Here is a 12,104-nt window from a genome sequence, read left to right as displayed (position 1 = left end):
GCCCTCAGAGGAAATTTAGACAGTATAGGTTGTTCTGAGATGCTTATCGAGAATAGTCATTGCTATGTTTATATTCATCTGAAAGGGCTTGGGTTAGATAAAGAAGTAACAAAGGGTTACCAGAGTTGGAGTTGAAAAGACAAACTTCTCTGTGATAAAATGCCTTAAAAATTAGAACAAACCTAATTTAGTGCAGTATGTAGTGTTTGGTGGCAGAAGAAAAGAATTTAAAAAAAAATGGCTTCTAATTAAATGCAAGCGATTTTGTGAAGTAAGATTTCTCATCACCTTATACAAATAAGGTGCTGCCAATTCGAATAAAAAGCCTGTTTTTCAGGGACTGCTGAATTTGGGTTAACGAGCTTTAACAGCAGTGTGTTGAATTTAACCCTAAAACCTGTTAGTTGAAAGTGCAGAATAGTTAACAATCCATTTGGAAAAGTGTAGAATAGTTAACGATTGATTATTTAAACATATTCTTTACAATTTAAATTCACTTTAATAGTTTCATCAACATAGGAATACCAGAATATGATGGGCTTGTTTGGCTAGCATGTATTAGAGAAAAGGAATTTAGTCCAGATCTTTTTAATTTCTCCTATCCTAAGTCAAGATAAGAGGTGAGCAAGGGATATTATGTTTTGTCACGTTGGAATATCTACTGGAATTGTTTATATTTGAGCACAAAATTGTTTGAGCGGAAATGAGAAAAGGCACGCATGCACAAAGTGTTCCAATCACAATGCAAGTCTGAACATGCCTGTGTCAACCAATTGAACCACGTATCAATGACTATGCAAGTCTGAACATACCTGTGTCAACCAATTGAACCACGTATCAATGACTATGCAAGTCTGAACATGCCTGTGTCAACCAATTGAACCACGTATCAATGACTATGCAAGTCTGAACATGCCTGTGTCAACCAATTGAACCACGTATCAATGACTATGCAAGTCTGAACATGCCTGTGTCAACCAATTGAACCACGTATCAATGACTATGCAAGTCTGAACATGCCTGTGTCAACCAATTGAACCACGTATCAATGACTATGCAAGTCTGAACATGCCTGTGTCAACCAATTGAACCACGTATCAATGACTATGCAAGTCTGAACATACCTGTGTCAACCAATTGAACCACGTATCAATCGCTATGCAATAGATTACACGTTAGTTTAAAAGAAAATAGATCTTAATTATACAATTGCTAAAAATCAATGACCAATTCTCTCCGTGTAAAATCCTGATATTGTGCTTTTTTTTTTTAATGCATTCTGTTTTGTTAATTTTTGTTTAATTCTTGTTGTAGGAGTGCTCGGTCACAATTCTATTCAAAAGACTCTTTCAACTTCATGTTTCCTGTTCTTTGCTGTTCTCTTACCTTCTATTGCTTTCGGAGTATTGAATTCTGAAAATACAAATGGAGTGCTTAGTAAGTATTTGTGGCATTTTTTTTTTTTTCTTTATCTTTTTAATTCACATTTTTTTGTGCTTGAGTCCATCAGCAGAAAGAGTATACTTCTCCTGTATCCTTGTTGTGTTGGGGCGAATGGGTCCTCCACCCCTCCAACACTTCCCAAATAGGTCTCAGTGGCGATTGGGAAGCAGGAGAAATGAAAAACTATAAATACTTAAATGGCAAATAAAAAGCCTAAAAAGAGAAATCATTGAAGTTTCAGACAAATCTAGTTCAGATTCTGTAGAGTTGAATGTAATAATCAAAGAGGAAAGCACCCCCGTGTGTGTGTGTCATACGGTCATACAATTTACCTTCGGATGGGATCTGAGAGAAAGAGAAATTAAAGATGGCAGCCATGGATTTTGTTATGTTTGACGTTCATCTTCGTCGTCAACTGTTATGTTGCAGGTTGAACCAAATAATGTATAAGGCAATACAAATGAAGACTCTACAAACAAAGGTAGATCAATAAGAAGTGTATTAGGAAAAGTATATTCACAGTATATTTACATAATGGTTATCAGGTAAGAGAGTCTTGGCTGGAGAACATATATGCTCTTGGCTCGGCCTTCAGTGGCTTCTGGTTAACACACACTCATACTAACTGAGTCTTGCTATTTATGTGTAATATTATCCACATATGTAAATGAGTGGGTGCTACCACTACAGATTTATAAGGTGTAGTCTCGTGGAATCTCACGAGATCTCATCTTCCACTGCACACGTATGCAAATGGAATTTTCTGGTAAAATGTCTGTTGGCAGAGGCAGTGGGGGGAGACGTGCTGGAAGTTGAAAGAGAAAGTTGTCAGTGACGAATTCTAGCTGGACTTTTGTGTATTGTATTTGGTTTATTTTGCTTTGCTGTTTACCAGCCCATTTAACGTCTAGCTATTTCGGCATAATGGGGGACAAATTCACTCTTAAATTAATACCGGAATTCGACGGCTCAACCCCAGTACTTGACTGGATGGAGAAGGTGGAACTACATTGCCTGTTGTCTAGTGTGAAGAACATTGAACATGTGGTTCCTCTACGTCTATCCTGCAGGGCTTTAGCAGTATATCAACAGCTTAGTCCTGAGGAAAAACAGGATTATGAAAGGATCAAGGCAGCATTATACAAGGCGTTCGCTATCGACCCCGCCACTGTTTGGGAGCAATTTGTGGCAAGAACATTGCATCCCGGTGAACATTGTATCCCGGTATCGATGTTTATTTGGCAGAACTGATGAAATTAACAGTGTTTTGTGGGCTGCCTGAGCGGGCCTTGGCATGCAAATTTTTGGCAGGGCTACCAACTGGAGCAAAGCAACTCCTGCGGACTAGCTCAAGCATAGCTTCATTGTCCCTTAACGACCTGGTAGACCGGGCCAGGACCGTGATGAAGAATACTTATGAGATGGGAGAACCAGTAGTCGCTGCTGCACAGCGCACATTAAATGAGGATAGACCGTCCCAGGGGGCCATCCTGTACAGTGAAGTCAAGTATTTTAGGGCAGTGACCAGGGCCACATTGCGAGGAACTGCCGGTGGCAACTGACAGCTATTCGCAGCTACCGATGTAATAAGACTGGTCATATGGCCCAGGATTGTTCGGGAAACGGGGTCGGGGACAAGGTGCCAGCGTCGACCTCTTCCCCAAACAGAAATTAGACGAGGTGCTTCCGACCATTCAGGTCTATGTCAATGAGACATTGTGCTCAGCACTCTTCGACTCTGGGTGCTCTCGCACCGTAGTGAGTGCGGGCCTCTGCCGCACTTGGAAGAAGAAGACTACTAGATTAACCATCCTCAGTGGAGCGACGCGGTCATGTTGTGGGGTGGACACTGAACATTCGCACTAAAACTGGAAATTCAGCTAATATTGAAGCGCTGGTAGTACTCGAGAAACCACTCAGCTTTGACCTGCTCCTAGGCTATGATGCTCACATAACACAGACGGGGTCGATACAGTTTCAGAAGGTTCCAGTGTGTGCTGCTTTGAAGATTGATCAGCCAGACTTTATTGTCGAGTTTGACCAGCAGCAGAAGGCTTGGACAGTCGTGTGGAAGTGGTCGGAAAACCAGGAACCAGCCAAACTGCGAAATGAGGTAACAGAGTACCATGTGACCGATCAAATGAGGTCTGCATATGAAGTGGAACTTCGTGATTGGATCAAGGATGGCTGGTTGATTCCCTACCCCTAAGAGAAACTTGGACCTCCCAAAGGCCTGATTCCGCTCGCTCAGCACAACAAAGCAAAGGTGAGGCCAGTGATGGACTATCGCGAACTGAACGCGCATGTTGATGCATTCACGGCAGATGCTGACGTTTGTGCCAGCAAGTTACGAGAGTGGTGCCAGCAAGGTTCCAACATGTTCCTGCTGGATCTAAGAAAACATACTGCAGTTCCTGAAGTGCCCGATGTCTTCACGAGGCGAGCAGTATTCTCCCTGTGTGGAAAACTAGTGGGGCACCTACCAGTGTGTGGATGGACTCACATGGCAATAGGCATCATAAAAAGGAGGGCAAGCGCAGTCATCAAAGGATGGGATGATGAAACGGCAGACGATCTGTTGGTTTGCATGGTGAAGGAGACCATCGCAAGGGTAAAGCAGGATGACCCCACCAAAGGAGACTGGTGCGTGCAGAGAGACAAACTGAATGTGTGGGTGGATGCGAGCTCTCTGGCAATTGGTGTGCTGTTGAAGAATGGTGCTGCGATTGAGGACACTTGCTGGTTGCGACCGGCGAGTGACGCTGCTCATATCAACCTGGCAGAACTCGATGCGGTGATAAAAGGTATCAACCTGGCACTCCAGTGAAAAGTCAGGAAATTATGCATATACACAGATTCATTATGCGTGTACCACTGGATATCAGACAAACTGACAGGCAAGACTAGGGTGCGCACTAAGGCAGCTAGCGAGATGCTAATCAGATGGAGGTTGAAGACCGCAAAAAAGCTAGTAACAAAGTACAACCTGTCTGTGGATGTGGTATTGGTCACTTCAAATTGCAACCTTGCTGATAGGCTCACTCGGGTGCCACAGAGATGGTATGACACCATGAAGAAGAAAGCTGAGCCAGTACCATTATGTGCTGCCTCTATTGAGGTGGAGGATACACCATCTCAGTAGTCACCCCGGAGTGAGACGGACATGTTATTTTGTGCAGTTGTCCAATCTGTCGGTGTCCAAAAGTGCAGTGAAAGCGGTAGTCAGGGAATACCAAACATGTCACTCAATCGACCCGCCCCGGCCAGATGGCGGAAAGGTCAGCTGGGAGTAAGCCCGACTTGGAGCCGACTGGGTATGGACATAACCCACTACGGCAGCCAGCACTTCCTCACCCTGATCGATTGTGGACCGACAAGGTTTGCAATCTGGCGCCCGTTAATAAGACAGGATTCCTCCAATGTAATCCATGAATTGGAGTCCATATTTTATGAAAGGGGGCCGCCTGAAGAGATCTTCGCAGACAATGACACGGCCTTCTGCAGTGGGGAGTTCAGACGTTTCGTAGACGAGTGGGGAATCCAGCTCTGACACAGATATACATATATACCAAGTGGCACCGGCATAGCAGAGCGGTGCCATCGAAGCGTGAAGAGGATCGCAGCAAGAAAACGATGCACGATCACAGAGGCGGTCTATAGATATAATGCAACTCCAAAGGATGACATGACTGCTGCAAGTGCACCCACCAATGCGATCCATTACTATCGAGTGTGCATCAAGGACATTGACGCCCGTCTGCTTAATCGGCAGGAAACCTGAGGACCGTATGAGTTAAGGGACACTGTTTGGGTGAAGCCTCACAATCGATGCACCAGCAGCTTTCAAAGAGGGCGAATCACTGGCATCATCAGTGAGAAAGCCGTGCTAGTCAATGGTACTCCACGCCATGTGAAGGATATCTGGCCTGCCTTGAACATGAACCAGTTGACGAATAGCAGTGATGGTGAATTGTCTAACGATGACCTGTGGATCCATCCTATTCCTCGCGATGGTACAACTGTGAGCCTCAACGCTGACACTGATAGTTCCAGCACCCCTTCTGAGAGCTCCGTAAGATAAAGAAGTCCAGCCTGATGGTATGACTGTACGCCCTAACGCTGATGCTAATGGTTCCGACACATCTTCTGAGAGCTCGAATGAAGATGTAGTCCAGCTAATCCCCCTTCGTAGGAGTGCCCGCAACAAGCAACCACATCCACCTTTCCAAATGTGTGGTCTGGAGACCAGGGGGGAGTGTAGAGTTGAATATAATAATCAAAGAGGAAAGAGAAATTAAAGATGGCAGCCATGGATTTATAAGGTGTAGTCTTGTGGAATCTCACGAGATCTCATCTTCCACTGCACATCTATGCAAATGGAATGGGGTCAGTTTTCTGATAAAATGTCTGTTGGCAGAGGCAGTGCGTGGGGGGAGACGTGCTGGAAGTTGAAAGAGAAAGTTGTCAGTGACGAATTCTAGCTGGACTTTTGTGTATTGTATTTGGTTTATTTTGCTTTGCTGTTTACCAGCCCATTTAATGTCAGATTCAGAAACAGAATCACAAAACCAAAATCTCATTCAAAATCTACCTTTTTTCATAATTATTGAAGCAACCGAAGGAGAACCGATAACAAGTGCCTCCCTTCAAAATAGAGAAAATTTTCTCAAGTATCAAACCAAAAATGGTCAAAAAATTAAAAAAACGGCATACTACTAGTGGAAGTAGAAAATCAAAAACATATCACAGAAATCTTTAAATGGAGACTTTTCAATAACCAAAACGTAAAAATCTATCCCCACAAAACGTTGAATACTAGTAAAGGAGTAATCAGGAGTTCAGAACTATCACTGTTCCTTGGAAGAAATTAAAATTAACCTAAAAAATCAAAATGTTATCGATGTAAAAAAGATCCAAATTAAAAAATATGGTGAAACCATCGATACAAACTCCTATATTCTAACATTTAATACCCATCAAATTCCAAGTAACATTAAAATAAATATAGAACCATATATACCAAATCCTCTCAGATACTACAAATGTCAAAGGTCATCATCGAGACCGGTGCACACACTCTCCAGTATGCATGAGGTGTGGAGAAAATGAAACCCACACAGATTGCCAAAAAGATCCAAAATGTATTAACTGCCAAAAAGGCCAAAGTGCAAATTCAAAAGAATGCGACAAATGGAAGAAAAAGAAATTAAAATAAAATACACAAAAAATATAACCTTCCAAGAAGCTCGTAACCTAGCTGGAAATATAAAATACTCAGAAATAACAAAAAAAAAAAAACCACCGGACCAAATAAATAAACAACAAAAGCAGACCTATTAAACGTCAAACCAGAAGACATTAAATTACTCAACGAAGTAAGGGAACTAATGGAAGAATTAAAAAAAAAAAACTATAAAACAAATCAACAACGAAAATAAAGATTACAAAACTGAACAAAACTCCCAAACCAAAAAAAACAGAACCAAAAAACTCAAATCAAATCAATTTCTTTTATTTCATTGTTTTATTAATTGTGTAAATGGTTTTCTTGTGGAAAGATATACTGAATCTATCTGGCAAATTCCTTTCGAATATATATTTTTATTTTATTTATTTTTGTCTATAAATGTTTATATTTTCCAAGTTGATAGCATAAGAGATTTTGCAATTGTTTTCATTTTCAGTTGGTGAGAGGGGAATCTTTCACCTAACCCCCTCTTAAACATGCTGAATGGACTTTTATTAAGTACAATACTTAATTTTTTTTTTTTTTTTAATGGAGAGTAGACAATGAATTGTGCATGCGTTAGCAGCAGCACCCGTTACTCTCGCTTCTCTTTATTTGTTTCTCAGTCCTCATTTTTAATGAGTGATTTTTCTGACAAATGAAGAAGAAAAAGCTGTTTTCTAGGTTGGCAGTATTTTGCATGAACAACCGCCAGGGATGTCGGAAATTTTCTGTTTCTATGTCTATCCTTGTAGCCATGTCACTAGTAAGGGTGCTGGAGGTAAACGTTTTATCTGGGCTGACGTTATCTGCCTGATAGTCAGGGACCCGAACCTTGGATTAACCACTAAGGAGACTATCCTATCAGCAGGTGCAAAGTACTGGGGCTGGTGTATTGCCATTTGATGAAAGGATTCTGGACCATGCAGTAGCTTCTGGTGGGGCCTCTCGATGCCATATTAGTGGGTAATTGTTACGGCTTTACCTTTTCATGTGCTGCAAAAAAAAAAAATTCTTCATTTCTATTTCTTCTTACTTTCCCTCTCTGCCCTGCTTCAGGCATGTCTGTCGACTTAGTCCACAAATCCCAAAACACCATGAAAAGTCTCAATAAAAAACCCACGATTAAACCCGGATCTCCAACTCTCACTACCAGGTCTCCTCCTCCAACATCAGGGGTCTATGTTCTAATCTTCCAGAGGTTGAAACCTCATTACAGGAGATTAAACCAGACATTATTTCAAAGTGAAACTAGCATTGGACAGACCATTTCCCTAGATGAGTTCGTAATTAAAGGATACTCTAATTTAACTTCCAAATCTGACCCCAAGATCGCCATGGGCATGGAATATGTGTCTATATAAAAGATGGTTTTCCATGTGGTAGGGACATCTCCAGAGAAGATCCTAACTTATCCTATATGTGCTTCCGGGTTGCACTAGCTCAAACTACTGCATTTATATTTGCTCTCTATCGCCCCCACAACAGCGGAGTTACTACCTTTAAAAGCATATCTGAGAAAATTGACCACGCCCTATCTGCTTATCCTTCAGCTAATATTCATGTCTGTGGAGACTTCAATGTTCACAATGTGGAATGGTTAAACAAGACCGATGATGAGGGGAGGTTCTGTCATGATTTCTCCATTACTCCTCACTCAGATTGTTCACGAATCCACCCGTATTCCAGATTCTGACGGCCAGTATGCAAGTCTCCTAGACATCTTTCTCACAACTTGCCCTAAACTGTGTTCAGCTTATGTTCTGTCTCCACTTGGATCTTCCGACCACTCAGTTGTATCAGTTAAGATAAAAATGAAATGTAATAAGTCCCCAGATGTACCTCTCCATCATACAGTATATCGATACTCTGCGGCTGACTGGGATAGCTTCTGCACATTTATATCAGATCTACGTCTGTGTTCCATGTTTAAAAAGGATGTGTCCTCTATAGTATTAGACCTGACAGAATGGTTAATTGTAGGTACAGACAGTTTCATACCCTCGAAAAATTCCAGCAAAAACCTAACAGCCAGCCGTTGTTCTCTTCGGAATGTGCTGCTGCCATTGCGCATAGAAATCACTTTTCCATTGCGTCCAACGTAATAGATGTACTGAGACTAAAGCCGCTTTCAGAACTGCCAGCAACCACTGTAAAAAAAAATAAAGAACGCAAGTCCAAAGTAGCTGAGCAGCGGCTTGGTTCACACCAGTTTTGGCAAATAGCAAACAGAATCCTGAACAGAAGCGTGTGCTCTATCCCAACTCTCATAAATGGACCTGAGGTAATCTCGTCAGCATCAGACAAAGCCAAACTCTTTGTCAAGAACTTTGCAGCTAATTCTAACCTTTGCGACCAAGGCTGCCAACCTCCAATATTTCCTCCTGTATCAGAAAACATGCTATGTGATATACAAATATCTGTACGTGATGTTGCCAAGCTAATTAAAAACCTTGATTCCAGTAAAGCAACTGGCCCTCAGGGGTCCATCCTGGGCCCTACTCTCTTCCTGATCTATATTAATGATCTTCCAAATCACATCTTTACATCATTCGTAGACATTTATACTGATGACACTACAATCTATAGTAGCACATCTAAGACTGTAAACAACCAAGTGCTCTCTGATTCTCTCTCCTCTGATTTTGAGCAAGTGGTACAATCGGGAAAGAGGTAGCTTGTTACTTTTAATTCATCTAAAACCAAGCTTTTATCTTTACATCATCAACGCTCTGATCCCCATCTGGCATCAATTGAAATGAATAGCTCTCGTCTTGGGGAGGCCTCATGTTTTGACAAGCTTCTTGGCTTGACCTTTACTCCTGATCTTAAATGGAACACATACATTAAATCCATTGCCAAAGCCGCTGGAAAAATGATGGGATCCTTCTATTGATCCAGTAGATATCTCAGTGCTGATGCAATTCTCTATCTATATAAGAGCCAGGTACGTCCAAGGATGAAGTACTGTTGCCACATGTGGGCAGGAGCTGCTAGAAAGGACTTATCCTGCCTTGATAGAGTTCAAAATAGACTTTGTAGCCTTGTGGGGGATGTCCTTTTCTCTTCCCTGCAACCTCTTTCTCACAGAAGAGATGTTGCGAGTTTGTCTCTGCTTTATCGTTATTTTCATGGCAGGTGCTCGGCTGAGCTCCATTCTATGGTCCCCCCTTGCCAAACTTTCACAAGAAACACCCGTCTAGCAGAAAACACTATCACTAGTTTCCCCCACTCTTTATCTGTGCCTAAACCTAAGCGTAGATTCCATGAGCAAAGCTTTCTTAGAACTGCACGCCTATGAAATTGTCTTCCGTTTGTCTGCTTTCCAGCTGACTACAATATAGTTGTCTTCAAGTCTAACGTAAACAAGTTTTTGATGAGCTGGTCCATATAAGTTAACAAATTTACCGAATCTCCATTACTCACGGTTACTATATTGTCCAATTTCTACTGTACACTCTTTAACCCTTATCCTTGAGTGGCCTCTTGGCCTTGATAATGTGGTGATGCCTATGTAAAAAAAAGAAAAAGAAAAAACTCACCAAATGAAAACAAGCCCTCATAAACAAACTAAATGAAACATCATCATAATCACCCAATAAAACAAAAACTAAAGGAAAAACAATTAACAAACCAAGATCTAAATCCCAATCAACCTCAAGGGGGGGGGGGAGACAAAATAAGAAGACTGGAGGTAGAAGATAAAACACCCCCAGACAAATAAAAAAGCTGACAGAAACAACAAAACATACAGAAAAATAACACAAAACTTAAAACCAACCACCAATCATGGGTAAAAAAATAATCCAATGGAACTGTCGTCGTTTGAAAGCAAATATGAATGAACTACAACTATTAATAACACAGAAACAACCTACAATAATCTGCCTTCAAGAAACCTTTCTGAAACCCAACAGCATCAACATCAAGAACTTCCAATCCTTCAACTACTCATAATTCTGGAGGCAGAGTCTCGGGGGGGGGGGGGTCGATTCTGATCCGAAACGACACACCTCACAGTAAAGTAAATATCACTACAAATATCCAAGCAATTGCCATCAAGGCGACTCTGCACAAAACTATAACAGTATGCTCTACATATATCCCACCAAATGAAGATGTAGACAAAGACGAATTGAAAAAACTAATCAATCAACTGCCAAAACCCTTCATCCTGTTAGGTGACTTTAATAGCCACAATATACTATGAGGGTATAAGGACATTAACAAAAAAGGCAGAACAATAGAAGAAATCATTAATGAAAACAATATATGCTTACTTAACGACAGTTTACCCACGTACATCAGTCCAGCTAATGGAAACTACTCCTCCATTGATATAAGTGTGTGTGACCCCAAATATATTTGGATTTCAGTTGGATTGTGCATGATGACACCTGTGGCAGCAACCACTTCCCAATTCTAATCGAAACCCCTGAACCCAGAAGTCAAAAACATCAACAATGGAACCTAAACAAGGCCAACTGGCAAATATTCATGGAAAAATACAAACTAGATTGAACCACATCGAAACTATCCATGACACAGTAGAATCTTTTACCAAAAAACACTAATAGAAATATCAAATGAGTGCATCCCAAAAACCTCAACAACCAATAAACACTAAATGTCAACAAGCTATCAAGTTACGGAAAGCGGCCCTAAAAAAATTCCAGAAACAACCTACTACTCCAAATCTTATAGAATACAAGCAAAACAGCTAAAGCTCATAGGGTTATAAGAACAGAAAAAAAAGAATGCTGGCAAAATTACGTCGGCAAACTGAATTCCTCCACTGAACCAAGAATAATATGGGAAATGATTCGAAAAATTGCAGGTAAACAACAATGCATACCAATCAAACACCTCGTCATAAATAACTCTAACACAACTGATGAAAAAAAATATAGCAGACTTACTAGCTGAAACTTTTTTCACAAAATTCTTCTAACCAAAACTACAGTACAAAATTTAGAACAATCAAACAAAATGCAGAGAAATATAAACTCAACTTCAAATCCAAAAACTTTGAAAACTATAATAAACTCTTTTCACTAACTGAACTAGAAAATGCCATCAGAAGATCCCATAACAGTGCTGTAGGACCAGATGAAATTCACTACGAATTCCTGAGACAACTACCTACTGAAACACTAAAACTCCTATTAAAAATCTTTAACAAAATATGGATAGAAGGCGAATTCCCAAATATATGGAGATTAACCACAATAATAGCAATCCCCAAACCAGGAAAAGAAAATTCAAACGCGCAAAACTATAGACCAATTTCACAAACCAGTTGCGTAAAATAATAGAGAGAATAGTCAACGACAGACTAGTGTGGTACTTGGAATCTAACAACATTATCTCTAACCTACAGTGTGGCTTCCATAACAAAAGAAGTACAATCGATCACTATTCGTCTAGAAACAGC

At 40.8% G+C, this 12,104-nt stretch overlaps 1 protein-coding gene across 13 annotated transcripts in view; it reads left to right on the top strand.

The window, feature by feature from the left end:
• Window positions 1-12,104, top strand: part of LOC145259180 (solute carrier family 4 member 11-like) — a 533,927-nt gene that overhangs the window by 452,577 nt on the left and 69,246 nt on the right. For all 13 annotated transcript variants that reach the window (XM_080116942.1, XM_080116953.1, XM_080116950.1 and 10 more), the window contains one exon: window positions 1,315-1,437. In XM_080116942.1, coding sequence (XP_079973068.1) covers window positions 1,315-1,437 — 123 coding nt within the window. The remainder of the gene's footprint in view (window positions 1-1,314; window positions 1,438-12,104) is intronic.

This window comes from Euprymna scolopes, chromosome 34, assembly GCF_053919585.1.
Source record: "Euprymna scolopes isolate OS-2025 chromosome 34, ASM5391958v1, whole genome shotgun sequence".
NCBI lineage: Eukaryota > Metazoa > Mollusca > Cephalopoda > Sepiida > Sepiolidae > Euprymna > Euprymna scolopes.
The sequence above is the reverse complement of the archived record's forward strand: the minus strand, read 5'-3'. Positions and strand labels throughout refer to the sequence as shown.